Source organism: Branchiostoma lanceolatum, chromosome 1, assembly GCF_035083965.1.
Source record: "Branchiostoma lanceolatum isolate klBraLanc5 chromosome 1, klBraLanc5.hap2, whole genome shotgun sequence".
Lineage (NCBI taxonomy): Eukaryota > Metazoa > Chordata > Leptocardii > Amphioxiformes > Branchiostomatidae > Branchiostoma > Branchiostoma lanceolatum.
In genome coordinates this window covers 9876428-9892180 of record NC_089722.1, presented here as the reverse complement: position 1 = coordinate 9892180, position 15753 = coordinate 9876428, and the positions used below count along the sequence as shown (strand labels likewise).

The 15753-nt window shown below is 41.6% G+C and overlaps 3 protein-coding genes across 3 annotated transcripts in view; all 3 read left to right on the top strand.

Moving 5' to 3' along the window:
• LOC136432841 (glutamate receptor 1-like) overlaps positions 1-15753 on the top strand; it is a 44789-nt gene that overhangs the window by 13893 nt on the left and 15143 nt on the right. The gene's annotated exons all lie outside the window — the stretch shown is intronic.
• LOC136436844 (uncharacterized) lies at positions 219-3522 on the top strand. The gene is made up of 6 exons (XM_066431222.1): positions 219-650; positions 1865-2017; positions 2259-2317; positions 2544-2751; positions 2905-3042; positions 3353-3522. The coding sequence occupies exons 1-6, from the start codon at positions 569-571 to the stop codon at positions 3520-3522; spliced, it is 810 nt and encodes a 269-aa protein (XP_066287319.1). The 5' UTR covers positions 219-568.
• On the top strand, positions 3597-9715 carry LOC136432838 (glutamate receptor 2-like). The gene is made up of 13 exons (XM_066424387.1): positions 3597-3758; positions 3931-4098; positions 4340-4444; positions 4590-4797; positions 5134-5276; positions 5550-5668; positions 5875-5994; positions 6221-6348; positions 6630-6763; positions 7339-7542; positions 7702-7862; positions 8698-8878; positions 9148-9715. The coding sequence occupies exons 1-13, from the start codon at positions 3696-3698 to the stop codon at positions 9283-9285; spliced, it is 1872 nt and encodes a 623-aa protein (XP_066280484.1). The 5' UTR covers positions 3597-3695; the 3' UTR covers positions 9286-9715.

Here is a 15753-nt window from a genome sequence, read left to right as displayed (position 1 = left end):
TTCCCTTTTTCAAAGTCTAAAATGACCTGTTCTTTCAAAGGTTACTATTACAGGCACTTGCCTTCATTAGGAGGTCATCAGCCGTGTTGCTGTCACTGAAAAGCCTGCTGTGCAAACTCCACCTAGATACACAAGGCAGGCTATTGTTATTTAGTAATCCAGTGGGAGTGTGATACTATTCATGCACAGGTCATTTGGCCGCATATATTTCTCTGGAAACAAAAATGTCGCTGCTCTATATCAGTGAATGTTGAAATGTGTGCGCCCCTATGCTCCTCGCAGTGCACACGTGGAATGCACATAAAAGGGTAACTTGATTCTTTGTCGGAAGCACGTATCTGAAGAACTGATACGGGTACCACCTTGGATCTCGATGAAAGGTAGACTGTTGTTTGGACTTACCCTGGTAATACTGTCAAGCCGGAGAAGTTGCATGGAGACGGCGAGAGCTACATAAAAGACTGCCAACGTCACTAGGAGTAAGTCTAGGGTAGAAAAGGACAGCCCGGTTTCGCCATAATCTGTCGCGGACAATTTGATTGTCAAAATACCAAGGCAAAGGACGAAAATGGCGGCTGGACTTGGTATTACGACCCTGCTATTAGTGACTGTAGTATCTTTGACTACAGCAAGCACAACCGTCAGGTTTGGTGAGTTGGCTTATGCGTTTCCTTGAATCGGTGATTAGATTAAAAGCTTTGAAACATGGCTTACTAATAATTCACAAGGTTGATTGACGATATATAGTTAGTACTTGTTTATTTCCGTAGATCCATACATTGTAGTTTGCTTAGCGTAGATGTTTTCTTACATGTGAGCTGTGTTAATTTTTAAAAAAACTATATAAGAGTAAGGACGGCACAACGTGCATATGATAGTATGGTTCATTATGTTAGCTTACTTCAAGAATTCTGTACGCGAGCATTAGAATTGAGAAAGAACATACAGCGTCGGGGAGGGGGGTTAACAATTATAAATTCAAATGGGATCCACTGTTCGGCACGAAAAGTAAAGTTGATTTTACCAATGGCGATAAATGCAAGGTAAGTCCGAAGATACCAGATTAACCTGGCAGTTGCTATAGGCAACCAATACCAGACTTACCGGACAGTTATCGCTATTGGTATAAGTAAATCCCAGTTGTGGTAGCGTGCGTAGTCCAGTGATTAGCGATCTTGCCTCTGGGACTAGAAGCCGCGAGTTCGATCCCGACTGTGTCGCTCACCCGACATGCACGCTACCGGAAAGGGTTGCAGTCATTAGGACGATACGTTAAGCCGTGTTCCATCGTTCATTGTGCTTGTCGAAAGAGCTGGGGGAATTTCCCCGGCACAATGAACCTGTAAATACTGTACATAGCGTCTGTCTTCTCTGTCACGACCACTGGAAGATTAGTTCTTCAGTGAGCTAAACTGGATCGAGATAACTTTCCTTTCTTTTTTATGTTCTGCGATAATGAAGGAAATTCCAATCTAAGTTTACGTGACATTCAGTGTCCAGAACGGCATTCTACTTCAGCGTAACAAGATTAGTGTATAAGACCGTACTCAAGTTGGATTACTTGTTGTTTACCGTACAGACAGTGTGTGCAATGGTGATTGACAGGTAAGGCCGTTAGCCTACCGGTTTGACCCAGTTTGTCATTCTTCCTCTGTTTTACACTTACCTATCTCTTGATGAAAATAACTTTACGAATGCCATTACCGAATAGTGCGTATAATCTATTTTAAGTGTAGATATTACCTTTGGTTCAGCTTACTTGCAACCAAGGCCGCTTAACTATCTAAAGGCTATTACAAATGATGGGTCCAAAAGACGATACTCCATGTTACCTGAGTACGTTGCTGTTTTCTATATCCCACAGGTGCGTTATCTGTGTCAGACTCTCCGGCCGCTTCTTCAGCCTTGAAGCTTGCTGTGGAGTATGTGAACGAGAATACTCTCGTTCCCAACGTCATTCTTGAGTACATCGAGAACACAACAACATCACTCGATTTCTTGGACATGATCCAACATGGTTAGTTAAATGTTTCTGCCAACAGTATCTGACTAGAGTTTTTCCTATAGCTAGCGTTAACAATGATTTCGGTGATTAAGATATTCTTTTCCTTCTGCGTCAGCAAGGCTTCTGCGTCAGCAAGGCTTGTGCCCTGTTGCTTTATTGCCGTAATATAGCACGCATCAATGCTACAATGAAAGAAAATGGTTTGGCTTGGAGTTTGCCGTTGCACCTCTGACTAACATTATGTGTGTTGTAGAATGTTTTCAGGCATCACAAGGCGTTGTGGCAGTTATTGGTCCGCCCCTATCGTCACAGGTAAGGAGTTAGCCTTACCTTGGTATTGTCCATAAGGCAATGTTGATTTGATAATATGGATGACATTAATTTTCGTATGTTTGGTTTTGTTCATCCTTTCTGATCTTTTTTAATGAGGGCACCTTTATTTTCCCCAAACTTTTTTATTCCCACGCTCGAATCAGTTTATCTTCATTGGATGCCCAGATGTAGGCTCATGATAATTTATTCCATTGTTCTACAATAGGTGAAGGCCACCAGTCCCGTGAGTACCGGGCTGTCCTTACCACAGATCGGTCCTGAAGCGACGGACCCCACCTTAGGGAACGCCCAACACTACCCACAGCTGGTCCGCATTTCCTGGCCAGACAGTGTGCTCAGCAGGGCTCTCATCGACCTGTTGGAGTATTTCAGTTGGGACCAGATGAGCATCTTTGTCTCCAACGATGACTTCGGTACGGTATTCGTACATGTGTCTCAAACATTTGCCAATCTGTGCAAGTTATTGTATAATGCCAAATGCCCTATAATAACACCAAGCACGTAAGTACGAGATCATTTGAAGCTCTTATCTTTTAGCATGTATTTATACGATGGTTGTGTTGTAGGCTTGCATGGCTTGGTGGACTTTCAGCTCATCGCAGGCCAGAACGGATGGCGCATCCACACCTTACAGTCGTTCGACCCGACAGAGAACGCTGCAGACATAGAAGTGACGTCACAGCTGAGAGTCATCAAAGACACAGGTACATGTTGGCGAAAGGATGCAGTGATTCTTTAGTCATTGAAATATGGGTTCATGTATTGCAACTTAATTTCTAGTCTATTGAAAAGTAGAAAAAAGACGCCAGTACATGTTTTCTCTTGTATTTCTCTCTTAGAAAACAAATCATCAGTACATGCATGGTGTACAACAGGATGACAACTTTTTTGTATATTGACAAATCAATTAAAACCTCCAGTATAATACGCTATACTGTCATTTTACACCACAATACAAACCACTTAATTAAACAATATGTGGGTGGGTTGTTTTTTTTGTGTACCGCTGCATAGGATCCCGCATCATTGTCCTTCACTGCCTGGCACCATACGCAGCTGAGATCTTACGAGAAGCCAGCACCATGGACATGACCGGGACTGGCTGGGCTTGGGTGGTCAGTGATGGTATAACTGGACTCGTGAGTTTCATATCAGTCTCCCGTCTGCTTGTTAACTTGCATTAACCACTCTACTTTTATACAAACAGTGCAGTCAGCATTCTTCAGATAGATGTTTAAATACAATATTACAGGACCTTTATGATACGACCAACGGGACTGTCACCGCACCAGATTACCTTCAAGGTCTGCTGGGGCCGATTCCACCGTCTAATAGTGGTGGCCACAGTGACGCTTTCATGGCAAAGTGGAGGGCGGCAGACCCAGCAGTGTACCCTGGAGCAGGAGTTGCAGATATTGCGGTTAGTTAGACTAAGTGTTATTACACGCCATGGTATCACTCGTACACTTCAACTAAGAGTTTTGATAGGTAATAAATGTTCGTCCACGTAATCCGTCGCAGATAGCTTGTTCTAATAATGATACCTGAATCTTGAAGACTTTCACTTCGTAAGAACAGCTTTTTTCTCTTAGCCTTACACCGCCAGGTGGGCAGATGCCGTCCTGGCTCTCGCACAAGCCTTGAGGAACCTTCAGGAGGACGGCGTCACGGTGACTCCTCAGCCGCTGGACTGTGGCTGCGATGGAAGCGAATCACAGCCATGGGCAGACGGGTCGGTGATGCTGCAGTATCTGAAACAGGTATAAGGTTTTCTCTCATATTTAAAAGAATTATAATAATGTTATGCTTTATGTTACATTACGGTTGGCGCAATCAACGCAACATTTAAATGCCTACTTCCTTCCATCAAATGATCAAAAATAAAGGTTAACTGTACATGTATCGTTAACATACTTTAAGAAGAAAAGTACAGGAATAACTTAGGTAATAGAAAGCATGATAAATGACATGACAACAAGGTGTGATGCTGTATTGCTCCAGGTGGAGACAGACGGAGTGACCGGCTATATCCGATTCGACACGACGGCAGCGCGCTTGGATGCAGAGTACAGCATCGTTAATTTGAGAAGCGATGGCTGGCAGAACGTGAGCATTTACGTATTGATACTCTATCACAGTTTCCATAAACTAAGTTGGTTGTCAATGTCTACTCCAGCTTGGGGAGGTTTTTTCATCTTTCAAAAGTTTTTATTTTCTGTTCGCTCCAAGTGTATTGTCTGCATCATTTCAGGTCGGCACTTGGAACTTGTCGACTAGGCTGGACATTCACTCTGACGCAGATATAAGATTCGCGGGTGGGGCAACCACAGTCGTTCCGTACATATCTGACTTGAACAACAAAACCCTGCGAGTTGTGACTATCGCTGCGGATGGCTTCGTAGAGATATCAGATGTCGATAGTGACGGGAATAACGTGACGGGGAACGACAGATTCCAGGGTTTGTCTCTTTATAACTGATAAGAACTTCTGTGCCGATCTGCAATATAATTGATAGAACATCACATAGCACTGTCAATGCCCATTGTAACATTTCTCTCGTATTCATTATTGTAAGTTATTGCCCATAGGCTAGATGCGAGTACATGTAACATGGAAAGGACGGACAGACAATAATGAACATAAAACAATTATATCGTGTGTCTAAATTCTAACTTATTGGGTTCGACGTCTTTCCCCAGGCACTTGAAGACTGATAATCCCACTTTTTTCTCTAATGTGTGGTTTTCATTTCTATTGTATGGAAATATATGTAAATGAATCATGTTTTATTTAGGATTTTGTATGGAGCTGTTCTCATGGCTTTCCACTGAGCTTGGGTTTAACTACGAGTACTACGAGGTTGAGGATGGAGAGTACGGCATCTACAACTCGCAAACAGGAAAATGGAGCGGACTGGTCGGTGATGTAGTGGATGGGGTGAGACAATTTTGTTTGCCTTTTACATCCATCCATCCATCCATTCATTCATTCATTCAGTCGTTCATCTTGAGTTACCATCGACGGAAAACTTATCCCTTCTCTCGTTCGTCAGACCTGTCAGCATGGAATCAATTCTTCCAACTATGATAGCAATTGTTGACATCTACGGGACTCAAGAAAACAAGTCTAAATTTTCCTGGCAATTCCACTTCACAGTTATGTCAAATAAGGCACCAGGATTCTTTATGAAAAGTTTTTCACATTTCACAGAAAGCCGACATTTCCGTGGCCATTATGTCGATAACGTCGGCAAGACAAGCAGTTGCTGACTTCACACTTCCATATTATGACAACGGGATTACGCTTGCCATGCAGAAAGCAAGCTCAAGGTACTTGTTCGCAGGGAGTTAATTTGTAAATGTTAACACAATGTCATGTAGTGTTCAATACGTTTACAACACGTTTAAAACTATATATTCACAGAAAATAAATGCTACATTCCTATGATGATGACATAGACATAAAATGTAAAGAGGCATGTAACTTTTAACCTGCCAGTGGACTATCATTCATTATAATCATTGGTCATTTCCAGGACTTCAAATACGTGGGGATTTATCAGCCCATTCGAGGGTGAACTGTGGGCCACCATATTGCTGACGGCCTTGGCGGTGGGACTCTTTCAAGGTGTTGCCAATTTAGCAACAAAGAGCATGTAAGATGTTTCCTTTTTTAATCCAATGCCATGAAAAGTATATATGAAATGAAAAAATTGATCATTGTGACAATTTTTTGTTACCTTCGTCAAAAAGAAAATATTTTGTGCTGTTTGCGGTTGAGTGGTTCATAATAAGGTATTGTACAATCTTAAGATAGTCTTATCATAAGAATTTCCGAAGAGCTTTGATTTACACGATCATTGTTTATCTGGCACGTAACAGGGACGAGGAAAGTAATGAACCTGCAAAAGAAGAGGAGGAGAAGGAAACAGGTCTCTTGGAAGCTGTGTGGCAGTCATTCGTGGCTCTGGTAGGGATGGGTCCGGAATTCCTGCCAAGGTCACTATCAGGTGTGACGTAATGACATATTTCAGTTTACTTCTAATCGATAAGTCAATCAGGCTCACAATGATACAGCAAAACATAACTTCAGAGTCATTTTTCTTTGATAACATGGTGAATTAAAAAATAATAATTTGCGTTTTAGTTTCCCATCGGATTCATCAAAGGGCATGTCACAGGTTTCTTTACCTCGCTACGTCCTGTATACATTGATCACAATAGATGCATCTTGATCATCTGCACATGCACAGTCTAGTACTTTATCATCAATTTGGCTTTTCTCATGCAGGCCGTATCTCAGCATTCTTCTGGGGAGTCGGCATCCTTGTGGCCATCTCAACTTACACGGCAAACCTGGCTGCTTTCCTGACCGTCAGGAACGTTGACAACTCTATCAGCTCTGCTGAGGACCTCCTTGCACAGGTATGATCAAACGCCGAACCCTAACTTAGAGTAAACAGTAAAGCAAACTGGTATATCTGCAGTGATTGTTTTTATCATAAATACATTGAAGTAGTATCATGAAATTTGCAAATCCTAAGTCATAAGCCCACAGAAAGCAAATATCAATTATATCCTCTAGCCTTCCAGGGAAAGGATAATTTATCTAGCCTTCCAGGAAAAGGATATATCCTCTAGTGCAGGAAAGGATATATCCTTAAGTCGTCCAGAGAAAGGATATATTCTCTAGTCTCTCAAGGTGTAAGTAATTAGATGAAGGATATATCCTCAAGTATGCTGAATGAACCAAACTTCGCTTGAGAACATTATCCTTAATAAGTTGAAATTGTGTGAAATCAAGATGCTGAAAATGCGAATAATAACTCAGAAAGGCTGGATTTTGATAAAATAGAACGCCAAAAAAAGGGAATAAAATGGATTTTCCCTTATTATTTTGGAATCTGTTTCTGACAGATTAGAGGCTAACATCATGATTGCATATGGCATAACCCAAAGGAATAAACGCATACTGATCTGTATTCTTTGTGCATCTTTAGACGGAGATCACATACGGTACAATAAGGACCTACGCGACATGGGTGTCCTTCCAAACCACTACTACAGAACCGTACCAGTCACTGGGAGTCGCCATTAAGGCCAATGAGGAGTCTCTTCTTGTGGAGAACCTACAGGAGGGTCTGGATAAGATGCGTCAGGAGAGATATGCACTGTTCACGGACAGTGCTGAACTGGACTATGCGGTGAGTTGTGAAATATTTCACCTAACTTTTATACAGTACCTTGTTCTACCTAATGTTGATGTTGTGGCGAAAATGGTGTTACATTCAGCTAGTGATGAAAGCTATAGCTGTTGAGTTCGGCTGTGTGTTATACTGTGTTTCCGTGTTTTTGATCTGCAGGCCAGCCGCCAGCCGTGTGACCTAGAGACAATCGGGCGGTTGTTCTGGCAGACAGGATACGGGATGCTCCTGCCTAAGAACTCCAAATACACCGTGGAGTTCAACCAAGCGATTGTCCGAGCAGAAGAACTGGGAGTAGTAGATGAACTGGACACAAAATGGTGAGTAAAGTTTTCTTCAGAGTAAAGCCAAACAAATTCGTGTCTCATAGAAACTCTCTATGCCTAAATAACAGCATCTCCTAATTCTGTAGACCAATTTTTCCCTGTAGTATTGCTACAAATACTAATTGCCTTCATCACTATCATAGATATCACAGCAAATTTTGTATGTTTACATATCACTTACTTGGGGTCAGATTTACAGGGAGGCTTCTAAAACAAGAACATGGAAAAAAGATTAATTGTTTTTCATATCTGGGGATTAGTCTCGACTGTGTATAAATTTGCTTAATTCACGTTATCCTCTTTGTATAAACATAAACAAGGAACATATTAAGCAATGTATCACAGGGCTCGAAATACCGGGTGCATGTGCACCCAGTGCACCTAATTTTGGAGCTGTGCACCTAATTTTTTACTGTGGGTGCACTGGTGCACCCAAATATTTTCGTACGGTTTAATGTGTAAAGGTATCACTGCACACTAGTAGACAGCATATTCTTGACATCTAAGTGTAAGAAAATAATAAAATCTTTGTTGTAGTACTTGTTTAAGATTTTGATGTTAGAATTTGAGTTAATTTCGATTTTGAAAGCTTCAAAACTGCGTGCCGAGATCGCGTGCCAAACGCGCATGAAGAGGAACAGTAAGGTTTGTCATTAGGTTTTGCTCACAATGGTTTCATTCTACTTTATTTCATGTGGTGCACCCCAAAATTTTTTGGTGCGCCCAATTTTTTAGGTTGGGTGCACCAGTGCACCTATTCCCAAAACTGAATTTCGAGCCCTGTATCAGGAACACCTGTGCCGCTTACATTAGTTACGTTTGTATCAAGGATCAAAAGTTCGGAGTGTTCCGGTACAGACCAGACTGTGCTGGAATCCTCTGTGATCGGACTACAGGACATGTTGGGTGTGTTCGTGCTGGTGTATGGAGGCATGGCGTTGGCTCTCATCGTACTGATTGGTGAATTCATCTACACATGCGCACAAGAGGCGAAGAAGTCGGATCCTCATGTAAGAGGGTGTCGTTCCATAGACTTTTCTGAAATAATCCTTTACAGTCATTTTGGAATGTTGAAACTTTAGCATCACATGGCTTCTGGACAAACACTTGGATGTAGTACACATCAACTTTGAAAATAGGTCTTAAAAATGAAATCCTTCTATTAGATATTCCTTGAACATCTCCAAGTACAACGAGAACATATCTTTGCCGTGGCTCTCGTTACTCATTTCGCCTATTCCACTGATGACTTTTTAATAGATAAAATCTTCTTTTAAAGAAACCTATGACAGTCACGGAGGCGGTGAAGACACGTCTAAAGAGAATCTTCTCTCGTCGGAAGAGGAGCAGCGTCAAGAATGAAGTCCACCCTTCAAGCATCAACCCTAACCCGGCTTTCATCATTGACCTTGAGTAGATTTCATATTGACAATGTAGATGAAGTCGTGTGATTTGGGAATCAAAGATTACTTGAATTTATTGAATATTCATATGGAATATCTAATAATATAGAAGCTTGTTTGCCAAACCGTATTCTAAAACAAGACAACCTACCTTATCGTTAAGCAGGTGCTGAGTTAAAAGATTATCGTGTTTTCTGAATGATGGCAGGGCTACTCTGAAAGCCCCTTACTCAATGGAAGCAGATTTACAGTAGAGTAAGGGCCAAAGGAAAACAAATAATGTCCAGATATAGCCTTAACCTACTCATTACGTACAAGATATGATGTTGAAGTGAGCGTTGAAGTTTGTTGTATTTTTACACAGTCTTCTGGTAAGAACAAGACACCCTATGTCGTAATGAAACGGCAGTATTAAAGGAGTTATTGTTTACCGTTGTCACGCCACACTCTGTGTGTCCATCTAGTTTCGGTTATAGCGTGCGCTAACATCAATTTTCCGGTGTGTCTGGAGATATGCACAGTCATGCAAGTCAGCGTATCAATGCGACTTAGTTGTGTCGAGCGAACGTCTTGAAATATAAACACTTCCGATCGCCGCTTGATACTCAAACAAACAAACAAACAAACAAACATGACGCGTTCTACTTCATTGTTATGTCCGAAGACTTTGCTTTTTAACAGTCTAAAATAACCTAGTCTTTCAAAGGTTACACAACCACTATCAAAGGCGCTTGGTCCCATTAGGAGGATATCACCCCCTTGTAACTAAACCGCCCGCTGTGCCAAACTCCACCTAGCTACACCAAGGACCTTCTTGGATACACCAGCACCCCGACCAATCGAATCACGTGAATCGCATTGAAACTCAGATTCGTATCAGCCATTTCCCGATACATCGCTTTCTAACTTGCGTTAACGACTACATTTGACCAAACAAACTCGCCAGTGAGATGGTGGAGGGTGTCAGCTTTCCAAAGATGTTTTCAGGTTGACAATTTTGGCACTTTGGAAGTGATTGAAAGTGACCGCGATTTAACGTCTAGTTTCTACTACTTTTCTCTAAACGTTAAATCGCGGTCACTTTCAATCACTTCCAAAGTGCCAAAAATGTCAATCTGAAAACATCTTTGGAAAGCTGACACCCTCCACCATCTCACTGGCGAGTTTGTTTGGTCAGATGTAGTCGTTAACGCAAGTTATATATTAATTAGAAAGCGATGTGTCGGGAAATGGCTGATACGAATCTGAGTTTCAATGCGATTCACGTGATTCGATTGGTCGGGGTGACCAGGCAGCTGGCTATTGTTATTTAGTAATCCAGTGGAAGTGTGATACTATTCATGTGCAAACCATTTGGCTACGTATATTTCTCTGGAAACAAAAATGACCTGTTAATGCTGTTCTATCTCATTGAATGATGAGGTCATTTTTGACCCCAGCAAAAATAATGTGCTGTTTTTGAGACCTGCCCTCTGTAACTCATGAACTACTTATTGTATGACCACCAAATTTTAATGAGGGACACACGCGCCAACACCCGAATTGATTTTAAATCCCCCATTTAGAACTCCACATGTGGCGCGGCCCATATGGAGCTCACGCCATAAATGGTCCCTTCAATAGAAATACGCACTCATATACAAAAGCTGGAGCAGAATAATTTGCGTTGCGTTATAATCTACATCTAATAGACTTTATCTAACAAAGGGACCCTGTTCCCGGTTTAAGGTAACGACGAGTCACAGAATTACGAACGTAACGATTAGAGGGCAACGTGTGTATTTCACCACATTCTGTGAAAGTGTCACGATTGTTAGATAAAGTCTACTGTTTCACGTAAAACGAGAAATTTCTAGAAGAAAAATGAATTTCCTACATGTCCATTTACGGACGTGTCTAGCTTTTGGATCACGGAAATGTTTTCAACTGTAGGGGTGAACAACGTAACCATAGAAAGCATAAAACATATGTCATATTCCATTTTTCACCGAATATCATAGGAATATTAATCCCTAACACGTTCTGACAACCAATAGTTAGTTGCATGTCATGGATGAATGAAACTGCTGTACAACCAAATTTGAGAGCAATTCATGATTCTGCTCTTTTTCAGGAGTTACGAGAGGATAACATTAAGGTGTCGCTAATGATGCGTGTAGTTTGTTACGTGTTAGGTGTTACGTATAGGGAAGTGGGGGCATCTATCTGGCCCTTACGCATATTGGTGCGTGTGTCCCTCATTATGGTGTCGCTAATGATGCGTATAGTTTGTTACGTGTTAGGGGTTACGTGTAGGGAAGTGAGGGCATCTATCTGACCCTTACGCATGTTGGCACGTGTGTCCCTCATTAAGGTGTCGCTAATGATGCGTGTAGTTTGTTACGTGTTAGGTGTTACGTGTAGGGAAGTGGGGGCATCTATCTGACCAATTCGCATGTTGGCACGTGTATCCCTCATTAAGGTGTCGCTAATGATGCGTGTAGTTTGTTACGTGTTAGGTGTAAGGTATAGGGAAGGGGGGGCATCTATCTGACCCTTACGCATGTTGGCACGTGTGTCCCTCATTAAGGTGTCGCTAATGGTGTGTGTAGATTGTTACGTGTTAGGTGTTATGTATAGGGAAGTGGGGGCATCTATCGGACCGAGAAGGGACATAGCGTCATGCACTGGAGGCGGAGTAAAAAATCAATTCCCTTGTTGGCACGTGTGTCCCAACTGTGGTATATTAAGCTTTTTGTCATACTTCATTCAACTACTGTGTTGCAAAACATAATGAATTCCCTTTGGTGCAATACCATTGCATGTAACGTTTTCTGTTATGTTCTGAAATGTGCTGTGTTCCACAATGTCCGATTCCTTGCCATATATATGAAATAACACTGGGCAAGCTCGATCAATGATCCCGTGTACAGCAAAGAAAACAGACTTTTCTTTTTAAAGTCTAAGATGACCTGTTCTTTCAAAGGTTACACAACCACTATCACAGGCGCTTGGCCTCATTAGGAGGTCATCAGCCGTTACGCACTCACTATTAAAAAAGCCTGTTGTACCAAACCCCACCTAGACACACCAGGCAGGCTATTGTAATTTAGTAATCCAGTGGGAGTGTGATGCTATTCTTGCACAAATCATTTAGCCGCATATATTTCTCTGGAAACTAAAATGTCGCTGCTCTATATCAATGAATGTTGAAGTGTGTGTACCCCTGTACCCCCATGCTCCTCGCAGTGCACACGTGGAATGCACATAAAAGGGTAACTTGATATTTAGTGGAGAGCACGTATCTGAAGAACTGATACGGGTACCACCTTAGATCTCGGTGAAAGGTGGACTATTGTTTGGACCAACCCTGGTAAGACTCAAGCCGGAGAAGTTGTAAGGAGACGGCAAGAGATACATACAAGTATAGAGTAGAAAAGGACAGCCCGGTTTCGCCATAATCTGTCGCGGACAATTTGATCGTCAAAATTCCATGGCTGGACTCGGTAGTACGACCCTCTTATTACTGACTGCCGTATGTTTGACTACGGCGAGTACTACCGTCAGGTTTGGTGAGTTGGCTTATGCGTTTCCTTGAATCGGTGATTAGATTAAAAGCTTGAGGTATGGCTCACCAGTAATTCACAAGGTTGATTGACGATATATAGTATATTACTTTAAATTTGTTCCATTGCAGTTAGTACTTGTTTATTTCCGCAGATCCATAAATTGTAGGTTGCTTAACGTTGATGTTTTCTTACATGTGAGCTGTTCTAATAATAATTGAAAAAAAAACTGTATAAGAGTAAGGACGGCACAACGTACATATGATATTGTGGTTCATTGTTTTAGCTTACTTTTAGAATTCTGTACGCAAGCAATAGACTTGAGAAATAACATACAGCTTCGGGGAGGGGGTAAACAATTATAAAGTCGAATGGGACCCACTGTACGGCACGATAGGTAAAGTTGATTTTACCAATGGCGATAAATGCAAGGTAAGTCCGACGATACCAGATTAACCTGGCAGTTGCTATAGGCAACCATTACCAGACTTACCGGACAGTTATCGCTATTAGTATAAGTAAATCCCATGGCCAGTTGTGGTAGCGTGCGTAGTCCAGTGGTTAGCGATCTTGCCTCTGGAACTAGTTCGATCCCGGCTGTGTCGCTCACCCGACATGCACGCTACCGGAAAGGCTCGCAGTCCTTAGGACGGAACGTTAAGCCGTGGTCCATCATTCATTGTGCTTGTCAAAAGAGCTAAGGGAATTTTCCCGGCACAATGAACCTGTAAATACATGTGTACATAGCGTCTGTCTTCTCTGTCACGACCAGTGGAAGATTAGCTCTTCAGTGAGCTAAACTGGATCGAGATCACTCTCCTTTCCTTTTATCATGTTCTGTGATAATGAGATGCCACTCCTTAATTCCAATCTAAGTTTGCGTGACATTCCGTATCCAGAACAGCATTCTATTTCAGCGTAACAAGATTAGTGTATAAGACCGTACTGAAGTAGGCTTACATGTTGTTTACCGTAAAGACAGTGTGTGCAATGGTGATTGACAGGTCAGGTCGTTAGCCTACCGGTTCGACCCAGTTTGTGCATTCTTCCTCTACTTTTCACTTCTCTATCTCTTCATGCAAATAACTTTACCGAACAGCGCGAATAGTTTATTCTAAGTGTAGATATTACCAATGGTTCAGCTTACTTGCAACCAAGATCGCTTAAGTATCTAAAGGCTTTTATAAATGATGGGTCTTAATGACGATACTCCATGTTACCTGACGTACGTTGCTGTTATCTAAATTCCACAGGTGCGTTATCTGTGTCAGACTCACCTGCCGCTTCTTCCGCCCTGAAGATTGCTGTGGAGTATGTGAACGAGAATATACTCGTTCCCAACGTCATTCTTGAGTACATCGAGAACACAACAACATCACTCGATTTCTTGGACATGATCCAACATGGTTAGTTAAATGTTTCTGCCAACAGTATCTGACTAGAATTTTTCCTATAGCTAGCGTTAAGGCTGCACCAAGTAATTTTTATGGATGACGTCCTTTGGAGACCCTAAATCTAATGCGAGAGCGCGAAAAAAAAACAAGAAGGGCCGAAAAAAACAAGATGCCTAGATTTGAAATATAATAGTCGACGACACATGTTAGGACGCAAATTGAATGAGAGAACACAGTGTAACAACTAACAATTCTTTTATTCATCATGAAAACAGCAATAATTTGAATAAATCAGTTGAAGTTAAACAGCAGTTGCTGCCCTGTCCTGTTTCTTTCCATATCCCATTGATTTTGCAGGCCTGCAGAAACATATTAAATCAAAAAGGAACACTTTGGTCATAGTTACAGGAAGCGCAATTTCTTGGTTTTTTTCTTGGAACCGACCAAAATCAATGCGCGCGCGGACGTCATCCATAAAAATTACTTGGTGTAGCCTAACAATGATTTCAGTGATTAAGATATTCTTTTCCTTCTGCGTCAGCCCCTTAACGCATGACGCATGACGCAGGCTTGTGCCCTGTTGATATATTGCCGTAATATAGCACGCATCAATGCTACAATTAAAGAAAATGGCTAGGCTTGGAGTTTGCCGTTACAACTCTGACTAACATTATGTTTGTTGTAGAATGTTTTCAGGCATCACAAGGCGTTGTGGCAGTTATTGGTCCGCCCCTATCGTCACAGGTAAGGAGTTAGCCTTACCTTGGTATTGTCCATAAGGCAATGTTGATTTGATCATATATAAAAGGGAAAGCAGGCATCCTCAATTGAGGTGAAGCATGATGCTTTTTCAAGTAGCTAGTGGTAGTGCAATACAGCTTCGACACGGCTCGCGTTTTTGGCCAAGCACACCGGGTCAACCCTGCTCTTCTCGATAAGTGTTTTATTATTGATCATATGGATGACATTAATTTTCGTATGTTTGGTTTGGTTTGGTTTGGCTGAGTTTTTTTTTTTTTTAATGAGGGCACCTTTATTTTCCCCAAACTTTTTTATTCCCACCCTCGAATCAGTTTTGGGATCCCCAGAGGATGTCATACATATAATCAAATTAACATGGCCCAAGGTTGTACCCTAACCTATTTGCAATAATGTGTTTTGCTGCTCCGGCGAAAGTCTAGTTTTATTGTGATACCACTGCCGATACTATTTTTTAACATAACATTACATTATACTGCAAATTAATTCAAGAAAAGGTTCAACCAATAAGAATAAGATTTTCATAGCAGGACTAATGTGTCTATTTTTTCATGTACGCCAAAAAAATACACATTCAAGCAACTGGACAAAATTTGCAAATTTTGTCCACTTGCTTGAGTAACTATTTTGGGCGCATCTTATCACCTGGATGTATAACCTTCATTTATTTTTATTGGATGCACGGATGTCTTAGCTCATGATAATATATTCAATTGTTCAAAAATAGGTAAAGGCCACCAGTCCCGTGAGTACCGGGCTGTCCTTACCACAGATCGGTCCCGAA

Coding starts and splice junctions, on each gene's coding strand:
- LOC136432838 (XM_066424387.1), top strand. CDS start 3,696: ATGGCAAAGTGGAGGGCGGCAGACCCAGCAGTGTACCCTGGAGCAGGA. Junction 4,099..4,339: donor TGCTGCAGTATCTGAAACAG/GTATAAGGTTTT, acceptor GTATTGCTCCAG/GTGGAGACAGACGGAGTGAC. Junction 5,669..5,874: donor ATGCAGAAAGCAAGCTCAAG/GTACTTGTTCGC, acceptor GGTCATTTCCAG/GACTTCAAATACGTGGGGAT.
- LOC136436844 (XM_066431222.1), top strand. CDS start 569: ATGGCGGCTGGACTTGGTATTACGACCCTGCTATTAGTGACTGTAGTA. Junction 2,752..2,904: donor TGTCTCCAACGATGACTTCG/GTACGGTATTCG, acceptor GTTGTGTTGTAG/GCTTGCATGGCTTGGTGGAC. Junction 3,043..3,352: donor GAGAGTCATCAAAGACACAG/GTACATGTTGGC, acceptor ACCGCTGCATAG/GATCCCGCATCATTGTCCTT.